General features: G+C 39.6%; 2 protein-coding genes across 3 annotated transcripts in view; one reads left to right on the top strand and one right to left on the bottom strand.

The window, feature by feature from the left end:
* LOC139636548 (collagen alpha-1(XVII) chain-like) overlaps nt 1-10,287 on the top strand; it is a 24,174-nt gene extending 13,887 nt beyond the window's left edge. Inside the window, exons 32-52 of one of the 2 annotated variants that reach the window (XM_071504704.1) lie at nt 61-111; nt 636-698; nt 836-895; nt 989-1,015; nt 1,097-1,147; nt 1,464-1,580; nt 1,801-1,839; nt 3,561-3,677; nt 3,757-3,879; nt 3,960-4,055; nt 4,479-4,604; nt 4,694-4,768; nt 4,893-5,021; nt 5,111-5,248; nt 5,730-5,885; nt 6,464-6,610; nt 6,898-7,047; nt 7,155-7,304; nt 7,399-7,479; nt 7,806-7,859; nt 9,693-10,287. In XM_071504704.1, the coding sequence (XP_071360805.1) occupies nt 61-111; nt 636-698; nt 836-895; nt 989-1,015; nt 1,097-1,147; nt 1,464-1,580; nt 1,801-1,839; nt 3,561-3,677; nt 3,757-3,879; nt 3,960-4,055; nt 4,479-4,604; nt 4,694-4,768; nt 4,893-5,021; nt 5,111-5,248; nt 5,730-5,885; nt 6,464-6,610; nt 6,898-7,047; nt 7,155-7,304; nt 7,399-7,479; nt 7,806-7,859; nt 9,693-9,742 (2,000 nt within the window). In that variant the 3' untranslated portion in view covers nt 9,743-10,287. The remainder of the gene's footprint in view (nt 1-60; nt 112-635; nt 699-835; nt 896-988; nt 1,016-1,096; nt 1,148-1,463; nt 1,581-1,800; nt 1,840-3,560; nt 3,678-3,756; nt 3,880-3,959; nt 4,056-4,478; nt 4,605-4,693; nt 4,769-4,892; nt 5,022-5,110; nt 5,249-5,729; nt 5,886-6,463; nt 6,611-6,897; nt 7,048-7,154; nt 7,305-7,398; nt 7,480-7,805; nt 7,860-9,692) is intronic. The other variant, XM_071504705.1, reaches the window with a different exon arrangement.
* LOC139636551 (STE20-like serine/threonine-protein kinase) overlaps nt 10,223-21,979 on the bottom strand; it is a 23,951-nt gene continuing 12,194 nt past the window's right edge. The window contains exons 12-18 of the mRNA XM_071504713.1: nt 18,909-19,088; nt 17,139-17,268; nt 15,352-15,476; nt 14,949-15,140; nt 14,669-14,794; nt 14,374-14,487; nt 10,223-12,401 (exon numbers count right to left, since the gene is read on the bottom strand). Coding sequence (XP_071360814.1) covers nt 12,255-12,401; nt 14,374-14,487; nt 14,669-14,794; nt 14,949-15,140; nt 15,352-15,476; nt 17,139-17,268; nt 18,909-19,088 — 1,014 coding nt within the window. The 3' untranslated portion in view covers nt 10,223-12,254. The remainder of the gene's footprint in view (nt 12,402-14,373; nt 14,488-14,668; nt 14,795-14,948; nt 15,141-15,351; nt 15,477-17,138; nt 17,269-18,908; nt 19,089-21,979) is intronic.

Here is a 21,979-nt window from a genome sequence, read left to right on the forward strand (position 1 = left end):
TGTGGTAGATTCTTAGATCCAACTAATCGTTATTCAAGTACTGCTTTCACTGTTGTTTAGGTGAGACTAAACAAGGTCCTCCAGGACGCAGAGGTCCTCCAGGAGAGCCAGGTAAAGAAAAATCTAGCAATAAACAGATAAATAGATCATCAGCATACGGGATGATTTAACCACAGTAAAGGGCATTGCCTTATGCCAAATAGTGTGTGACGGGTGCACTTGAGAGACTGATTGATCACCACTCAGAACATGGACAGACTAGGAGCTTTGAGAAGCTACTCTTGGATTTTCTTTGTCTCTGATGGAGAGACAGGGTGTCTGGTGGAGCTTTGACAGTCACGGGAAGCACATTTATTGCCCTTTGAGAGAGTCACTGTGTGGGTACCTGTGTTGGAGCTGAGCTAGTGGCAGTTGTCAATTTACCAAACAGACCTCGGAGTCTTGCCTATTACGTCATGGTTAGGGAGGGACAAGAGGGTTTGTGCAGGAAAGCTTTTTAATTTAATTTAATTTAATTTAATTTTGTTGAAACAATTGTCTTTATCATATGCCAACAAAACAATATCAGAATGAAATGTTATATTTCTCTCTTTCTCATTTTGAATTGATCTGTAACTGTGTTGCTATCTTCACAGGTGTTGGTTTACCTGGACCCCGAGGAGAGAGAGGAGAACCTGGCAGCTTTGTGCCTACATCAGGTTAGTAAAAGAAAACAGATTTCAGATTTAATGTAAGTTCAATTCAATTTCAATTGTCCAGTTGACACCTGGACATATGTCATATTCAGCCTCTAAGGTCTTTGAGATTTTGATGCATATTCACTCTATTGCCTTAGAGACCTTCTTTGCTGGACCACCAGGACCTCCAGGACCCCCAGGCCCACAGGGTCCAGCAGGTAGGTTCATTTAATTCAGTATTTCTGAAAGCATGTGTTTGACTGCTGCTAAATTTACAAATTCACTTTCAATTTATCATTCTTTCTCCTCAGGTAACCAAGGACCACAAGGGTACCAAGGTGAGAAAATTGCAAACCTGAATTAGATTTTTTATTAAAGTAGACATAATCTATGATTTAAAGTAATGATGATTGTTTTAGGTGAACCAGGCCAACCAGGTCTTCCAGGAAGTCCAGGGGAACCAGTTGTTGGTATGTGATCGACTTTTAGATTAAATGAACTTTTACATTTTTTATGAAGACGATAATCTACAAAGGTACCTCAGTCTTATGTCAATTTCTATTTGAATGAGTTCTTATTTGGAAAATAATTGTCGTGGAAATAAATGTTGTTTGCCTTTATAGACATTATAACTTAACTTAAAGACAAAAAATTAGTTTTACTTACTTTATTTACTCAAGCTTGTCCTCATCTTTCAGTCACATCTTGTGGTCTTCACTGTTCTTCAATTTTCCATTGTCAGTAATGAACCTTCAAACACACACTGAACCAGTGTTTTCATGTTAGGTTTCCCAGGTCAACCTGGACCTAGGGGACCTCAGGGACCAGAAGGCCCAAGTGGCCCTCAAGGTGTACCAGGCCCACAGGGCCCACAGGGCCCACAGGGTCCACAAGGACTTAAAGGTAAATTCAGTCAACTGTTTTGTGTTACCTTCAAATTCTCTCTTACAGACCTGATGCAAATCATATTTTTATGTGATATTTAGCCACTATGAATGGTTATATAGGAAATGTTTTATTAATTATGTCTGTCTTTCCCCTGCCTCCTTGTTTTTTTATTATCAAGAAGTCAGCAAACACAGAGTTTGTATCATACTATTTACATCCTTTACATCTCTTGTAGGTGATGCCGGAGTTCCTGGTGCCTCAGGAATCTCCAGTGGTAAGACCATCCAAATACAATATCACATCAAATCATGTATCAAGATAATGTCTTAACCATAATTTTCTCTAATCCTGTGCTTTTAGAAGGCCTACAGAGTTGTGAGTGAGCTACTATAACTGACAAATATGCTAAGACACCTGTCAATCGTGCAAACCTGCCCATCACAATGGTTTTATTGAGCAATCTTTGACTGCTAAGGGTAGCTCTCTGTGACAGCTGAAGGGACTAAATGATATTGATAAATAAAAATAAAAACAAGCAAGTGAAAGATGCCAAAGCAGAAATGTTGATTCTCAGTGGGGCCAGCAGTAACGTCCTTCAACCTCTGACATTACAGGGAGTCACTTGATCTAGGTGTAATGTCAAAAATATTGTCTAGTGGGGATTTAATATAATCTTCTATAATCACATCAAAATAAGGTTACAGCTGTTGGTGCTGAAGTCTTCAAGTCTGAAAATGAGAACTATCTGGGGGTGTGGAGTTCGAAGGCAGTGAGATCTTTGTACCTGGCTCCTCATCTCTGCTTGAGCCTACATTAACCCCTGCTAGCATGACACACTCAAATCTCTGTGATTGTCAGCAGTTAAGTTGCATTGTAGGTAATGTAGGCATCAGGCTTTGACAAGGACGAAGAGTGGAATAATAATGACAATTCCAGGTTCTACAGCATCAATTTTGATTCTTTTTTGGAAACCTTGTATTTGTGAGTCACACTATGTTATAGGAGTACAAAGCTGCATCAGTACAGCCTTCTAAGAACAATGATTTTAATAGTACTAACTTTGAGTTTGAAAGAAAAGATAGAATTTTGTGTTCTAAAGCTCCTATATGCAAGTTCTGGATATCAAACTAGCACAAGAAAGGGCTCCTTTAACAGCACATAAATTATGTTTAGGAATAAGGACGTATCAATTCCAGAAATTTGGTAGTAAGTACCAATACTATTATAATTCCACAGTTCTCGACACCAAATCTGATAATACTGCAAAAATGGCTCAACAACAGAGGCTGCTGCACACACACACACACACACACACACACACACACACACACACACACACACAAACACACACATAACTCTCCATGTAGTCAGTGTGCAAGCAGTACTTTAAATTGACATGGCGATGGAGCAAGTGTTAAAGTATTTATTAAAAAGTCAAGTCAAGTCAATATATGTTGAGAAACTGAATGGTAATGATAGTAGCTCATTAACATTATGAGCACCCAGCTCATGTTGTGAGCTATTGTTATGTTGGCCTAAACAAGATAACATTAGCCTTTGTAAACGCTGTGTGTGGAGAATTGCTACAACAGATGCCTTGTCACAATTCACAAACAATAATTTTGTATTTTCTGAATTTTGGCATCAACTTGGTACTGAAATAGTGGTTTTTGTGACATCACCTGTTCTGGAGCATTTCTCAACTAAAAAATATTAGAAAAAAGTTACATAATCTATCTTTAACTGAGTTTCTTTAACTGAGTTTTCTTGGAGCTAGCATCCATTGGCCATAAGAGGAATTGCAGCTTAAAGCACTTCTTCACTGGTTTCACCACTCAGCCAGGGCTGTTGCTACTTGGTCAAATTGTAATAGCTAATAATATATCATTCTTAATAATAGTAGTTATTTAATCTTGAAAAATAAATGTAATTCCTATTTAAGTCTTTACTAAATGTACATTACATTTTATTTGGAAATTTGCTTTATTATACCAGGTAGCTCATTCATTCCTGGCCCTCCAGGCCCACCTGGACCACCTGGTCAACCTGGAAGAGATGGAAATTGGGCTGGATCAGTTAATGTGGGCCAGTACATTGCAGAGTACCTTCAGAGTAAGTTGTACTAACACCATATGTGGATGAAAGAAAGACCTAAGTGACTTGTTTCAGACAGTATTGTCCTGACATGCAGATGGCGGCATCAGTGAGTACCTGGCTGGACCTCCTGGGCCTCCTGGTCCTCCAGGAGCCCCAGGGACTTCAGGAGACAGGCTGGTGGATGATGTGGCCAACCGAGTCATTGCCCTCATCCAGAGTATGATCAATTACACAATAATATTACATCTATTATTACACAGGATGTCAACTTGTGTATGACTTTCACCTATTATTAAGGTTCAGGTAGAGGATATGAAGGTATTCCTGGCCCTCCTGGTCCTGCAGGTCCACCTGGTTCAATCTCTGTCAGTGACATCATCAGCCTATTACAGCGTGAGTTTCATTTGACTGTAATGAGAATCTCCAGATTTCTGACACATGGCATACACTGCAGTGGCAGAAACTCAATATTAGGCACACAAAAAATGTATATGTAATACATAAGTGAATAATTTTTTCATCGTTTGTGCAAATGGTCACCTGGGCTTTAGCAGTGTTTGTATATGAATTGTAAAAATGTGTACCTGTCATGCTTGTCATGCTAATTACCTGTGTTAGGGGCATCAGGTCAACATGTAAAAGAAAATTTAAACACATAGTCAATAAGTAGGCATTTGTTGTTGTTTTTTTGAAGATCCTTGGCTACCACCTGTTTGGAAAAAAGGGACTACCCCATTTCCTCAAAATCTTTAAGTTTGTTTTTTGATATCCAGCTCTTGAGAGCGAATAATAAGATTATCAATTATCTGTGTGCAGGAGAGGATGTGAGGAGATATGTTGCTGGTCCTCCTGTGCCACCAGGACCTGCTGGAGATTCAGGCCTTAGCAGCTATGGATTTAACACCCAGGATGTGGCTGAACGGGTCCTTAGTCTCATGAACGGTTGGAGTTACAGATGCACTTACAACTCTACCTATTAAAAAGGTTTTCTGTTGAGAGAACTTGAATGTGACTGTCTTGTCTGTCACCAGAGAGGGGGGTGGTAGGTGTCCCTGGACCTCCTGGGCCTCCTGGGCTTCCTGGTCTTCCTGGAAACTTGTTAGCAAGTAAGAGGCGCAATGACAACAACAGTAAACCAGTATTTATTTTACTGTAAAGTATCTGTTCTAAAATAATTAGCTTTGGTAGCATTCTCAAGCTAACATACATTCCATTCCATTGTCTGACCAGCTGGGTATCAAGCACTTGTGGGCCCTCAGGGGCCTCCTGGTCCTCCAGGTGTCCCTGGTGCACCAGGACCACCTGGCCCACCAGGACTTGGAAACTACATCAGCTCAGACATTCATGACTACCTGCAAAGTGAGTTTGACTGAAAACCTTGACTTTATCAGTACATGGGGAATTAATCTGAAACCAGTCTCATCCATCTGTTCCATTGCTTCCCAAAGGTGTCGCCCTCAGAGGTCCTCCAGGTCCCCCAGGTCCCCCTGGACCTGAGGGCCCCCCTGGTCCAATCCGTGGATTGGTTTCCTATGCTGAGCATACCAACAGAGAGTTGCTCAAAGCAGAACAACAATATTCCAACAGTGAGTTTAATCTTTTAAAATACATGGTCCCACCTATGGGACACTTTGGCTTTTATAGCTCTACTTGTTTTGGTCTATATCGACTCAGTCTTCTCATAACCCTGACAATTTACATTTTGTATTTCTGAAATATGTATATAGGATCCTTCTCCTGATTCTGTGTTAAATATTTAAGGATTTCTGTATCATCACAACAGCTGTTGACACAGAATTGTGACTTGTGACACATATTAATGTTTTGTATTTTCTGGTTCTTATTAGCATATAAGCTAAAAAATGGCCAAAAGTACTAGATACAAATAAAATATGGAATGACATGCAATTAAATGCTTTTGTTTCTGCATACAAGGGGCCTTCATATACTTACACACACTTGCTTACCAAAATCTAAATATAAACCTTCACAAAAATGTCACTTCATAAATCTGTCTTTTTACAGACACATACGACATGATATGATATTAAGTTGTATTGTATCCAGGTGATGGTGTGAGAGGAGCTATGTTTGGACAACCTGGTCTGCCAGGCCCTCCTGGACCCCCAGGACACAAGGGAGAACCAGGTGTGCCTGGCACCTTGAACCTGGATGCTGGTGACTACTCCAGTATGGCTGTTAAAGTAACTGATTACATCAAATGTAAGTGGCAATTAGTTGTGAACCACATTATAAATGACAAAATTCACAGGCTGGAGCTTCACTGTATCAATACTTACTCTGTTCTACAAGCATTTTATTTTGCTTTGTGTTACTCAGTTTATTTTAATTTTATTTAACCTTTAACCAGGAAGACTGTTAAAACATATTATTTCTTTTACAAGAGAGACTTGGCCAAAATGGAAACACAAGATCACACATGATTATTTTACAACAATCACAATGTATACAACAAAACCTGAGACCTGAGAGACATGATAGTGATAAAACTTTGCTATTTATAACAATTATGTTCTTCATGAAACACTTTTTTGTATGTGATGCTTACATGCCTGATATGAAGGCAGCACTTCTATTTAAGGTTTATCTTGTAAATGTTGTAAAGTCCTGGGTTCATAATAAGAAAATGCAGTTTTACCAAGCAGACTCTAAGGACACTGAAGATTATCCAACTAAATGATCTGGTCTTACAGATGTAGAAAACATTTCACTGAGGTAAACAGCAAGTTGACCTTCATTTGCAGTGTATAATACTAGACTCTACTGTCCTCCATATGCAGCATATGGTCTGCTCCGTGATGTTTTGAGAGACAACGAACGTGTTGTTCAAGGACCTCCAGGGCCTCCTGGACCTCCAGGAATACCTGGACGAAGCCAGTGGGTTAGTTCCCGTGAAAACGTCGTGGATGTGGTGGACTATCTCAAATGTAAGTCGATGTCAGCTTCATGATGACAGACTGTATTTATGTCAATGCTAACCCTGACCAACCACCTTGTGGAGTGAATATAGTATAGTATCAGATGTAAGAAACGGATTGTCTTTAAGTTTAGTGGGGACAACCTTACAATAAAAACTTAGTCTACCACTAAAAGTATTTGCCCATGTTACAAGAAAACTCTCTTCTAGTCTGACAATGTGTCATTGTCTTGGTGTTGAATGACACCAGTTACGATAAATCTTTGCTTGCATCATCAACATTTCCCCCTTTTGCAGCTCGTGGTGTGCTGCACGACATTGTGAGGGAGTACAACAGTCGTGTCTTCCAAGGACCTCCAGGACCACCGGGCCCCCCAGGTCCCCCTGGACACAGCCAATGGTTTGGTCTGCATGGAAATGCCACAGAACGACTGGAATATTTCAAATGTAAGGGTACCATGATGATATAAATCACAAATCAAAATCTACAGTAAAACAGGTTGTTGTCGTGGTATTGCTTCACACTTCTCCCAAACGTAACTCTTATTTTCCAGTGCAAGGTCTGCTTCGTGACATTGAGCGGACTCACAATGAACGCGTCATCCAAGGACCACCCGGACCACCTGGCCCTCCAGGTCCACCAGGATACAGCCGATTGTTTGGTTCCCATGCAAATGTTACTGATTTGGTGGAATACATCAAAAGTAAAGTAGAATTTAACAATAAAAAATTGTTACAATAAAAAACAGTGAAGAAGCTGAAAAAAAATGTGAGAACGACAACATTTGTCCTCCACAGCACATGGAGCCATTGTCGGACCACCTGGGAGACCGGGACAGAAAGGGGACATGGGATTCCCAGGTCTAAAAGGAGAGAAAGGTACGTCTTAAAATCCTTAAGGAAAAAAATACTTGGTTACAATACTTTACATTTAATGACGACTAAACATGTCTCGACTTTGAGTGGAATTTGAGCTTAAATCATGTCTTACAGGAAACTTTTTTCTATTCTTTGAGAATGATAGAATACTATTTATTTTCCCTAGTTAAATCAGACCATGGCAGTTGACCTTGAAACAGCTAAAAAAAAAAAGGGGGTTCCACGTAGAGAATGCACTGTTATGAATAATTTTCGTGTCTTTCATGACTTTTCCTACCATTAGTCCAAAGTGAAACTTTATCATAACTCTGTTTGTCTGGACACAGGTGAACAAGGCCTTCCTGGCCCAGAGGGACGCCAAGGACAAAAGGGTGACAGAGGTCAGTTGTTGTTATTTCACATTTAGTCCTGAGCAGTGGTCTTCATATGTGGATTAGTTAGCTGGATTTCATTGTTGATGATTTTGCCACAGATTTGTCAGGTCTTAAAAGTTTGCTTTATTCATCTCATCTGCTGTCTGGGCAACAGTAACTCTAGATAAAATGTATGAAAGTACAGGCTTATTCACAGTTAGCTGGATGATGACCAGGGGGCTCATATACACGTTGACATAGGCAAAATCAGTTTGCTAGTATGCAAATTGTGTAATGTAATATTAGCCTTATCAGTTACATCGTATGGGAACCCGTTCCCTTAATTCTGTCATTCGCTGTATCCAAAGCTGACATTGTTATGTATTGCATCCTTTTGCACATGCTTTTATGTCCACTTATATAATTGCATACACGTGGATGTGTTATTGTTTACAACAAGGCCCATTGTCTTTGCTGTAGTTTGAGTTGTAGTTGTTTTCAGATATTTCCAACAGACTCACAAACCAGTCCCTAATGTCAGTAGTTTCAGTACGTCACCTCCAAGTATCGGCAATTGACTGAAACCACTGGAAATGTGCATACGCCAGACAGGAAGCTGATGTGGAGGAACACAAATTCTCACGTTCATTTCACTCTTGATACGTGCGACTGTGACCGTAAAAGATGGCTTATGCAAAGTTTTTGAGTGTACGCAACGTTTGTATATGGGGCCCATGGACTATTTAAGGTGAACATCATACGTTATGTAATTTTCAGAGACGGGCACCATTAGAAAAGTGTTAATAAAATTACAATTTTAGAGAAAATATTAGTTAGGGAGCAATCATCAAGATGCCAGCTATGTATAATAAAATAAATAAATAAATAGATTCACTTAAAATGGATGAATTGAAATGTTGTGATTCCATGAACAAATTAATACATTCAACTACTACTGACATAGGTTTTTCCTGCTGTAATCATTTGTCTATTTCATACCTGACATTAAGAGATCCCTTCACTGTATGTGACAGTCCCTGTCACGTGAAAAAATATATTCCCATACCCATTCCACCTTTACGCTAAAGTTTGCAATATCAGGTTAACTAAATCCTTTTACTGCAGCTCAGCAAGGACACTGTCCAGTGGGAATCTCAAAAACTGCAACTGAGGACTGAGGATTTTGACCCGAATTGCATACGTTCAAAGTATGATAGGAATGAATTATAGCAAGCAAAACCTGTTTCAGTGTTTATAAGTGCCCCTGACTAATTTGAAAAATTGTGAACAGATCTTTTTAGATGGTTCCGCTGTGCAGATCCAGTAAAAATGTGCCGTTTGTGTCCATGGTGCCATGTTAGCTAATCATAGCCGCCTGAGCAGCACTGTGCTAATCTTGGTTTCTGCTCTCCGTACATGTTGACTGTATTTCAAAACAACAGCAGTTAATGAATCAATCACCATCAGCTTTGAAGAGCCACATAAACATTAGCAGCTCTTTATTTAGATAGGCTGCATGCGGAGAGTTTACAGATAATTTGTGACATCTCACTAATCTTTGACGATAACCTCAAATACAATATATATACAAACATTCAAGCAACAATTAGTAAACCATTTAACTGTTAAGGTGAGGGTTGGAGTTAGCGCAACAGATGAACTGTTGAATCTCAACTAATGACCTTTAGAAATTTTACAAAAACTCTGTGTAGACAGACTATCAAAATAAAGTGTTATCATCTCTATGAAGACATGATGACACAGCTGCAGATTTTTGACAATAATTTTGACCGTTTGATTTAATGCGCCAGAACAAGCAGGCTATGTTAAGCATGCTTTAAATCAATCATTGTTTTACAGGAGAATTCACAGTGATGACTAAAAGAAGGAAGAGGACTGTTGGTGTTTGAGAACCAGGTTACTGAAGAACACATGGAGCTTTACGTCAAATCTGTACAAAGAGTTGCGTATGAATAAAGGATAGTACATGTACTGAACCACACACTGGATGTTGTTCACCAACTTACCTGTTTTTCTAAGGGATATGATTGTACTTTTATATTGATAAACATTTAATGTGCAGAGTTGAATTTGTAAAATCAGGTATTATGTATAGCTTTGAATTAGCTTGTGTGATACATGTGGGACCAGTGTGGTGACATCTTTTATTGTATGGGACTGAATGGAGAGCTGACTTTTTCTTACCTTTTCTAATCAGACCATGCTTTATAACAAATATATATATTTGCATGTGGTCCAAAAGTCTGACAGCACTTTTCCATTTATGGTGTTTTTTAAAAATAGAAATCAATATTTTTTTTCACAGCTTTTCATCATCACCAAGATAATTACCAAACGGGATCAAACCAAGGACTAAATCACAACTGTAGTAGAGAGGAAACTGTTTATTTACATCAAAATGAAAATCTACATTAAACAGGTATTCTAAAAACTATACGTTTTTTTAAAAATGCCTAATGATTTTGATATGGTTTTGATTTTCAGACAACATTCAGAATTTAATCAGTTTACAGTTTTGAGAATCTATCTGACAAACAGAACAAGAATTGTCAGGACTGTTTTGTCTATTTTTGTGTGCTGCAAACCTCCAGTGGGTAAGTAGAGTAAGTAAGCTGTAGCATGGGCGCTGCGGTGGGATTTTTCATATAAATAGCTAATGAGAATGTTTTGCAAAAGGTGCACAGCACTCCTTGAGTATATGTTTGTACATAACAGCTCAGTTATTAAATACATTTGATAACTTTAAAGCCGATCATAAAGAAAATGAGATGATAAAATGAACCAATCAGAGGTCAAGATGGCCCAAACCAGTCAGGTCCATTTTTGCATCACCTGCCTCAAATATTACACTGCTTCAGCATCAAAACCTAAGCCTAAATAAAAAACCTTTGCTAAAAGCTCATGTTCTGTTTTTGTTGAATGAAATCATTCTGAAATTGTTTAAATCCTTCATGAAACCAAGACTTTGACCAATTCTTTAGAGGTGGTCATAACAGGTACACAGTATATCCAATTTTGAACTATTAAGGCTATTAGCTAGCATATCAAAGGGTATTATAATTTCAATAAAAAGAAGAAACAAAAGCCATGCAGGTCTACCCATAATACAAGTGGTAGCAAACCAAAAATAAAACCAAAGCAAATACAAAGGACAACATCATCAACTATAACTGCAGGTTAGGTGGTCTTTTTTTTAACCTAGTTTAACTGACAGCTGTTAATAGTTTGAATTTCTAGCGTGAGTTTCAAAGCACTCAAGCCTCAGAAACTCTTAAAAATGCTATAAATTTTTACAGAAGTGATGGAAATTAATGAAAATTTGCATTTTCTTATTCATCCCTGAAGAACTTGCCCCTATAGATACATAACCTTTGCTTGATAACAATAAAAGTGGTGTCACCTAAAAAAAATAGATCAACAACCAGGTACACTAAATGCTTGTTCAACAGCCACCACTGTGATTTACCTAGTGTCCAATTAACAGTGATCCTTTGTCTCTGTATGTAAACACCACCTCCATACTTCCTCTATCATATGCAGCGAAGTAACTTATGGTTTACACCATGTACTGCTTGTTGCTAAACAGTAGTCTCAAGTCTTAAGAGCTTGAAACAGGAAGGCATTCTGAAGAAAAACCCTGAAAGAAGGAATCATCTCTGCTGGAAAACGTTCCTACACCTTGCATTGAAATAATGCGTAAGACTGGTTATTTTAACCCCTAATGTATCACAAAGATGATTTCTAAAGATGACTACCTGGACAACTTTACCTCTCTAACAGACAGACATGAATGATTTAATAAAAATATACTGTATCCTCATTCCTTCAATAAGAGTGATATTAAAAGTGTGCTTCCTTCTTCTTCATCGGAAATACATTCTATTAGATGATCAATTATAAATGATAAGGTTGCTATTTAACCAAATTAAGTGGTATAAAAATCCTTTCCTTAGTGCAAAAGTCTAAATTGGAGCTAAATTGAGCAGCAAATAATAATTATAAACTGCTTGGATTTAAAAGCCAAAAACATCAGATTCTAGAGGCACTGAAGTCTTTATAAAAAAAACTATTCAATCACAAAAAAAGTTTGGACAGAGAGCTACTTCACTTTAGTAGTTTTGAGGTGATGACTAAAGCACTAAATCTGAAATTCTCCTTCATAATTCTACTTCAAAATGATAGTAATAGTGTGAAAACATGACAAAATAAGCAGTCTCGCAGAGCTGTGGACGAATGAGGAACTAAGTCCAGAGGCAGAAAAAAAACTTCGATCCTTACACCCTGACAGCTGTCAGAGGACGAGGGCAAGGCAGCACAGGTTCAGTCTTTACTCTCTTCAGGAGTGTGTGCGCTTATGTCCATGTCCACTGTGTGTACACTGCATATGTATGAAGGTTCCTCCTAGAAGCCAGTGGAGTGGACGCTGGGGATCGGGTAGAACTTAGAGATGCGGCTCTGGTTGGAGGGGTTAAGGCACTCTGACTCTCCGCTCATCTTAAAGAACACTTCCTGTTCCTGCAGCTTCCTGGCAAACTCTTCCTCCAGCGCCTGCAGGACACATAAAGGAAAACACGTTAGTTTTACATGCTAATTTACCCTATTCTTTGTTAAGCCATCTTAATGGACTTCAGTCATTGTTATAGCCAATCCTGCATGCTGGCATCAACATGTGTCTCATGTAGTCCACAGACAGACAAGAAAGGTTAAAGGTCCTATATTTTAAGTTACAACAGGTAAGTGAGCCAATCACAAGAGAGGCTCCGTGGCTCTCTTCTAATTGGCTGACTGTTTTCAAAGTGATTGAATAAAAATACATCAGATTTCAGGTAAACACTCAGAGAAACAACCTGTAAGGTTGGATGGTATTTTCAGGTAGCCTGGGCTTGGGGCGTGGCTGTGGGCAATGACTGCTTTGTTGTGACATCACAAAGTTCCAGAAGGCTCAGTTTCTGAATATGGGCTGTGTGCATGTCTCAGTGGACTGAGCACTTTGATACTTTAACAGTATTAATATAGAACCCAGACCTGTGTTCACACCAAAACAAGTATCATTTATACTGACATACAGAATGTGTGAGCAGTGAGAAAATTGGCTTCTTATTGTTTCTGCTACTAAGTATCCAACCATGTCTGAGTGCATTTATTGCTGTTTTAGAAAAGGTCATGGTTCTCTGCCAGAAAAGGATGAATTCCTCTCTTCAGGTTGAGAACCAGTTGTTGCCCTTAGTAGAGAAGTTTAAGCATCTCCAGGTCTTGCTCACGAGTAAGGGTTAAAAGGAGTGTGAAACTGACAGGCAGATGGATGCCGTGTCAGCAGTAATACAGGCTTTGTACTGCACCAAGCTTTTGATTTACCGGTTAATCTATGTTCCAACCCTCACCTGGTCAGAATACAAGCTGCCAAAGCCAGTAGGGTGGCTGGGCTCACCCTTATAGAAAGGGTAAGAAGCTAAGACAATCTAGAGGGAGGTGGGAGTAGAGCAGTTGCTCCTCATTTGAAGTGGTTAGCGCATCTGATCAGGATGCCTCCAGGACGCCTCCCACTGGAGGTTTTCCAGGAAGGTCAAACTAATAGTGGGCCTCAAGGTAGACCCCTAACACACTGGAGATTCTATATATCTGACCTGGAAATGCCTCGGGGTGCCCGAGGAATAACTAGCCCTGCCTTGTGTGAGCAGTAGCCTGGCTCCTCTCTCAGGCTTCTCTCTTGAGCTCTAGTAACAACATGTTCCTGGATAAACAGGGCAGCGCTTCTTCTGCATTAAAGAAAAGGACCATTGCCTTATGTGATCATCTGCTGTGAGGGGCTTCACTTCAGCCTTGTGGGTGTCTACCCATCTGTTTCGCTCTTTGTTTAGACACTCCGATTTGTTAACTCATTAATCAAAAGGTGTTAAAGCGCCATTACGGATCATTCTGGGCCACATTAACCCCTACTGGTAACTATCCTCTGTGGAAAGTGACTGAGGTTTGTCCAAAATGTCTCTTGATTTGTCTGCAGGTGGTAATCGCCCCATAACAGAAACTGTGCCAAATCATTTTCAAAGAGCAGTGGCGTAACATCATGACTCAGTCAAGTGACATTCGGCGGACCAACGGACATTTGTGTTTATAGGGCTGGCCCCGTTGTAGTGGTCCAGCCAAAAATATATAAATAATAATAAACAATAAATAAATAGTAAATAAACAGATCCAATCAGTTCCATGACAATCGGCAAACTCAATCTGCTGATGAAGATCATGTGATATGATTGATAGCTACAGAACAGCTACTTAGTAGAACATAAGGTGACACTCAAAGCTGAGCAGGTATTTAGTTTAGTTTCCACTAATCAGCATCTTCTTCAGCAGTTATGGACACAATGTTGGTCTGAGAGTATATGTCAGACTTGCTGCTATTGCTTAGTGCTGTGTAGAGGGAATACTATATAGTATGATTTTGGCCAAGATCAGTTTGAATGTCATCAATTGTTGTTATTGTCATTGTCTCAAACTACTAAGAGAACCACAGATACTTCACCTTCTTCCTGGGCCGTAGTTTCTCCCTCCACTCCTTCAGTTCCAGGCTGTGTTCCTCATCCAGCTCCTTCAGTTTTTGGGTCTCATGTTCAATCAGCAGGTGGCACTTCTCATTCTGAGACACATATTCAGAGGTTAAGTATACAAATTAAGAGTTTTTTCATGTTATTGTGTCCAAGGTTGTCTTTGGCTAAAACAAGACCACATATAATAATTTGATAATAATTGCCCATAAATCACATGTGAATTCATTTTTCAAAAAAAAGTTTAAGTTTGTGTTTCTTTTACATCTTTACCTGCAGCTGCTGAAGCTCTCGAATGTTGGCGTCACACTGCAGCTGCAGATCTCTCATCTGGTTTTCATGTTTCTGGTGCTGGTGGAGCCTCTCGTTCTTCTGTCTCTTCTCTTCCTGAGCTGCAAACTGGAAAACAGAAACACAGTTAGGGGTCATAGCTTATTATTCTTTAATAAATTTGACCTGACTATATATCGTTGGGCTTTCCATCCACCATAGAACAAAAGAAAAGTAGTTCAATTTCATCTCTACCATTGTCCATAATGCTCAGGTCATTTACCTGTTTGACCTTCTCCCTCTCCTGCTCGGGGGTGATGGCAGCTCCAGTGATGCGAAGGCTCTTCTTAAACATGGCCATACGGGTCTTGGCCTCACTGCGCTGGATCTTAGGCAGTCTGGCTTTCTCTTGTGTCTGCTTGTTCTTCATCTCCTCAATCAGACGTTGGTTATAGCGCTGCATCTGCTCCATCTCCTACATGGCACGCACAAGCAGGTATAAAAGCTGGAGCTAACACAGCAACTTTTTTCAAACTTTATTTTCATCCTGCAGGAATTTATGAGATATTTTTTGATACCAGTTTTTTTTTTTTTTACAGAAGCAACAACTGCAGCTTAGTCTTAAGTTCAAAGATTTAACCAAGTAAAAAAACTAAAATAGGCTGAGGCTGCCATCCGCTCTGTACCTTCTCATGTCTCTTCAGCAGCTGGTGTCTCTGCATGAAGTACTGGTCTTTGAGCTGCTGTTTGAACAACTGGTGTTTCTCCTGCAGATGGCGCTCTTCCAGCTCCCACATAGCAGCCTCCCGAGCTGTATGCAATCACATGAGTGAAGAAAAAACAAAGGTAAGTGACTGCTAAGAAGACCCAGTCACAGTTTTATTGTATGGTAATCTCTCTTCAACATTATGCCTCCTTTTAACAGCACTCAGCTTTACTACATGGTCTGCAGTGTAGAAGAACATGCAGCAACAGTTGTAGGCTGAGGTCACCTCATTAGAAGCAAATGGCTGGATGTTTGAGATACTTATATTAACCAACATCAAGTTTACTACTGAGGTTTCAGCTTTTAACTTTGAACTATCTCACAATCTCTATTCCCAGGAAAAGCTCTTTAAAGCAATTACAACCTCCCATGACTTGGTTCACTGAGCATTTCTGAGAAGTGTTGTTTGTGCAGCTCCTGGCATATTATGCATGGGATTAAGTCCCAGGCAGCACTAACTACTAATGGGCTGCTGTACACTGCAGTCATGTCTGCGGGGGCTGCAGTTGACGTTAGCAAGAATGTGATCTGAGAGTCTCCCTGTGCCTCCAAAGAGAGCATGTTTACTGCTGACATGACTTATTATAGACGTGCTGATGTTCAGTGTTGTAACATGCTTATCTAAAGAAGAGATGTGAATGAAAAAGAAAAATGTTTGGTACCAGCCAAAGAGGATTTGCAAATAATGGTAGCATTAACCTGCTTGAAGTGAGAAAGAAGTTGGATTTATTTAGTGGCAGCACCTGAATACTTGTGGTGTAATAAACCTGCCAGTAACCAGACCATGGTTTAAAGAAACCTTTTTTTCTTGAAATGACGATCATGCACTTAGAATCAAAAGTGAAACACCACGTATTTTACTATTTTTGGTTACATGTTAACCAATATGCTAACTGTTGATAGACTTCCCTAACAGAAAACTGCATAAAGGTGCAGCAACATTAGTCTTTATTTGTGTTTTGGTGTCCACCAACTCCTTGTTGGCTCACACTCCTCCTGCAGCTAAACCTTTACAACTGACTATAAAGTGACATGATTTTGACGCATTAAGGGGCTGATATATATACGTCAGAGCTCCAACATTTTCATTCATACCCACTTCACATTATGATTTGACAGCTGAGCAGGTGAAGTGAACTTGTCTCTCTACTTTTTTTTATCATTTCTTATACAATTTTGGGCACTTTTTGTGTTAACAACAGAGTACTGTATTGTTTTTAAAGTTAAATTTTTTTTGGGCACATTTGGCTTTAATGTGATTGACAGTTGGAGAATGGAGTGGGATGTGGGATGGGATGCTAGATTCAAACCTGGGTTCAAGCCACAGTAGAAGACATTATTGTTTAAAAATGGAGGTAACAGTGCACATTTTCAAAAGTCTTTCCAGAAAGACATTCATAGCGTTGCACATGAAATGTGCCACAAATAGTTGTGTCACAAATGAGAAAACAGAGAGCTCCACACAGGTGGCCAATTACAGCGTGAAGTGAATGTCTGATGGTAGGTTTTGGAAAGTTACAGTAAATTGTTGACAGACCCTTCCCAAGTCCAACGTTGGAAAGGTGTGACTGAAAGACGTTTCCGACACTATCCTACCATCTGACATGCAGCTCAGACAGATTATAAATCCTACTTAAGTTCAACAAAGTAACTCCCTTTGGTCACATATAGCATGACATGAATCATGTGTTCAGATACTCTTGTTACCTCGGAGAAGCTGCTGCTTGTGGTTGAGGCAGTCTCTCTCGATGGTGGCGAGCTCATGTTTGTGCTGCTGGATTATCTTCTTCAGAGCGCTGTCCAAGTCCTGCTGCTGCTTCTGAAGAAACTCTTGTTCCTGGACCAAGGATGATACAGACTATAATTACCTTTTAACTCTACACTGCACAGGTCCACACAGAATCTGAGAAAGACACTGGACCTCCATCCACAACAATCAGTGACAAATCTTAGCGTCGTTGTGGAAGCACTTTTCCACTGACAGAAAGCATCTTTCCTGCAACAAAAAAAACTTGTAGAGGAAAAGGCTTCCTGAGGCCAGCTGAGTATGAGTTAACATGTTTGTGCGTGTTTACTGGCCCACAGACCTTCTGCCAAGTTTACCTCAGGCTAAACACAGCTTGATCTGATGAACCAGACAGTTACACCTGACATTACTGTTTCACCTGCTTGTCAGTAACATTAGTCCCGGCCCACTTGGCACAGCTAACCTGGATGAAGCTGACATTAAACACTTTAATATAGTGTTCAGGGTTATACTGTAAACATCTTTAAATGTCTACAAAGAACCATATTCAAAATACATTAAAAAGTAGTATGAAGAGAATAACCTATAAAACCTTTTCTAACCTCAACGCAGGTATTAAACTGAACCTGCTGTCCCAATATTACTATAATATTTGCGATGCCATATACTATGATACTATAATTAGCTATAGCATTTTCTTTTCAGCAGTGAACATTCATCTGGTTATGACTACTTTAAGAGATTTGTTGATAGCACTGCTTTCGCTTGGTTTTGCCTTGTGCATGTACTGATATATATATATATATATATATATATATATATATATATATATATATATATATATATATATATATATATATATATATAAAAAAGACTGTTTGTTTGTGTGTGTGTGTGTGTGTGTGTGTGTGTGTGTGTGCGTGCGTGTATGCGCGCACAGTGTTAAGAGTAATGACTCATGCTTTAAGATGCACAAGAAAGAGGCCGCATCCCAAATCTGAGAAGGCATCCAAACACACGACCCCCCTCCACTTACGACCACTTACATCCTGTATAGGAGCGTTGCACAGGGTACATGAGGACAACTGAAAGGACTGAATCACTACATGGGCCACTCCCTGTGGATCAGAGTACATTACCTTCCCGCACATTTCACTAAACACTGCACACACACATGTTCTGAACCTGCACTGCAAACTCAGGTAGGAAGGTTTGGAAGAGTAAGGAAAAGCTGGCAATAAAAAATGCATCGAACAGTCCAATAAATATTTGCCGGCTAACAGAGGAGAGCTGAGAGGAAGAGGTCAAAGTTCAAAATCCACTACAAACTGAGCCCTCATTATTACCTCCTCTGGTGGGGCCTGGATAACATCTTCTTTAGTAGGTTTCATGATAGCATTTGTCACATGCTTTGGAGAGAGTCCCACCTCCTGTTTGCCCCATGTGAGGGCAGCAATGAGCAGTAAGGTACAAATAAAATGAGACAAGCACTGTGGTCAGATTAGCTCTACGTGAGAAAATAAATCAAAGGTGACAGCGCAGACTGATTTAGCCCCTGCATGGCTGAACAGAGGTTGTGTAAACACATAAGACAGATCAGAGTGGCGTGTGTATGGCTAAGTATTAAGGCAACCTACTATAAATAGGAACCTTACAAGCTCTCCAGTCCTCCTTAAAGGCAGGTTAAAAAAATTAGAGGAAATGAAAGGTGAGGTGATCTGCATGCTAACCTCTTTCTTGCGGTTTTTCAGCATGTTCTGGTACTTGGACAACTCTTTGTCTTGCTCCGCTTTGATGCGTTTTGCCTCGTCCCTGAGCCGGTTGGTGTGCTCCTGCTCCAGCCTCTCGATTGTCTGCTTCTGCTGCCGCTCCAGATTCTCCACCTCCTGGTCATACTGACGCTTCTTACTCTGGATTGACACAGACAGTCACGTCATGTCATATCAGTGGTTCTCACATTTTCAGCGTGTAACGTCATAAGAGAGATTTTCAGAAGGAAGACAAATACCAAAATTGTTATTAAAGCAACAGCTGCATATATAACTGAGAGGCCGTTAGCAGTGTGTTTAACAGTTAAAAGAGCTCTGACAATAACTTTTGTCACGTAAGTTTTCAGAGGAATATGAAGCAATTCAAAAGAAGTCAAATGAACTGCTGATGAGCACCAGCCCTGTCATAAACACTGCAGATTATTTAATGAACTGCAGGCGATGGAAAATAGAAAGCAGAGCTCATCAACAGAAATGAACATGTTCAAAAACAGGAATATACAGAAAATGAACAGTATGGTTATGGTTACAGTATTGAAATCATAGTAAAGACAGATGGGCTAAATCCAGTTGTCCTTCACACAATAAGGGTGATTTACACACCCAATAAAGTGCTGTTGTGCAAATTTGTGATGCAGTTGTCACTGAGTTTGCGACTGTAATCCGCAAGTTTTCAGTGTCTGATTTACAAAGACTGCAGCTTATTAAGCAGTCAGTTCCTGAACTGATCCTGATACTGAATACTGAACCTCCAATATGCTATCTGCAAGTAAAGAGAGAGAGAGCTCATTTAGCTGCAAAATTGACAGTTGCAAATAGCAAAACCCCTTAAATGCAAATGCAAGACCACTGCTGAGACTCACACAAATTACATGTAAACTGGGGAAAAATGCATCACATCTGCAATGGTGCAGAACTCTCAGTGCATCTGGCCCTCACAATTTTTAAGAACCACAGGATCTGGATCTCTACGCAAAGCAACAAAGTAACACTCAGATGAGTCATCATCTTTTGCACTCTTTCACGCATCTGGATGGGTTTATTTTCGCAGAAGATCAAAGTAAACCTTCACAGAATGAGTCTGTTCTTTTTTACATGTCCAGGTGCTCCTTGTGATCCACAACAGTTTTCCTGTGGTGGTGATTCCAGATTTACTCAATATACATTATGTAACCTCCTTGAATAGAAAATTAGAAATAGCTATAAACTCTCAGTGCAACACATCAGTTTCATGCTTTGTATTGGAACTATGTTAAATTGCATCGTCCCTATTAAATAAATAATTAATAAAACTAAAACCTAGAGAAGTTGTATGGACCTCAGGATAAAGTGGGATGTGCTAAACCAATTCACAAAAAACGATCATAATTGAGTGTTTATGGAAGGTTTTACTGCCTACGGTCTTTTTACTTCTTGAACAATAGGGCTGGATTCTTATTCATTTGAATAATCCAATAATATCCAATATTCATAAAATCCAGAGATTGGTCTTTTAATATATGTCTTTTGCAGTCTCCTATGAAGCTGTCACCTCCATAGACTTGTGTGTGGTCATGTGATGTAGGAAACACAAACATTGCAGAAGTGTCTCCATAGAAGCACAGGTCCAAAGGCAGATGTGTGGCTGCATTTCGGATTAAAAATCTAATTCATGTGAAAAATGTGCAAGAAGAAGCCGACAGAAGAAGAAGCTGTGTGTACTTGTTCATGCACTCTGTAGCCGATGCACTGGGTTAAATTAACAACGCACATTACTTAACTACCTATGATTTCTTGAGATGTGTGTCTTAAGTGTTGCTCATATTAAATAGAAAGTGCATCAATCTAACTGTTTTGGGTACATTCTTAATGTAAACTTTCATATTTCTAATAATGCACGAGGTCAGAGAAACAATTTGCAGCATTAGTCCTCTGAGAATCTCTCTCATTTATTCACTGAATCAATATCGAACTGATCGACCTCGTCAATCTGAATTGAATCGATTTGGGAATGATCAGTATTTGTGTAACAGTGATTCAGGTGGAGGTGCTCTGACTGCTAGAGACACTGCATTTCTTATCAGATATCTACTACTCATAAAATACATTAAAAAAACACACATAATATCTACCCTTGTATTCTTGTATCTGATTTTTTCTTTAAAACCATTTAGACTGGGAATAAACAAATTCAGAAACTCAGAGATTTTGTCTCGTTCAGTTGAGGTAACTGATCAGTCCTTTGAGTCTCAGGTGAATATGACACTTCAGCCTTTTTGTAAACACCTGAAGTCAAAGCTGCTGCACACAAAACTACTTCCTCTTCAGGGAAGAGCCAGCGATGGGCTTGGCATGAGATATTCAACAGCAGTATCAGTAATAGGTACAGTGTCAGTTTTAGTTCAAAGGGCGTGTGTGTGTCTCAGTGTGTGTGTGTGTGGTCTTGTACTTCTATCAGGTTAGATCTGGTTCAGGTTCAGGTAAGGATCGGGGTTGGGGAAGTGGTTATTGTGTTAATGTTAAGAGATATCGTCAGTGAGGATCCTCACCACACGTCAGCAGGGATGTACATCATCCTACCTGAACTGTTCGTTTATACTTGAGAAGCCGATGCCACAGCAGCACAGACTCATCCTTGACCTGATTCTGACTGACACATTTACACTGTCAAGGCCATAAATGAGCTTAGAGCGTGAAATGATGACTGAATGTAAGAATGACTGAGACATGCTTGCCACCAGCCATCCAGCAACAATTTATTGACCTGGTTATGCTTGTTTAAAACAAAGTGTTGCTCGGCAGTTAACAGAGAGCCACTGTTCTCTGGAGAATATTTAGATTTTTTCATTTCACTGAAGCAAAATTTAAAATGCTGATGTGATGTGATTTTTGTTAGGGCTTGTTCCAAACAAGCATGTTCCCCTACATCTGGAGAATATGATTTGTAGGCCAGGCTGGCTCTGTAGCACCACACCACTTATGGAGAAAAATTGTACCTTTACATTTAATCTTTTATCAAAAAAATTGTAGCGCCTGTGATTTGGATATTGCAA

This window comes from Trachinotus anak, unplaced genomic scaffold (assembly GCF_046630095.1).
Source record: "Trachinotus anak isolate AG129_WGS33_773 ecotype Australia unplaced genomic scaffold, CSIRO_AGI_Tana_v1 ptg000019l, whole genome shotgun sequence".
NCBI lineage: Eukaryota > Metazoa > Chordata > Actinopteri > Carangiformes > Carangidae > Trachinotus > Trachinotus anak.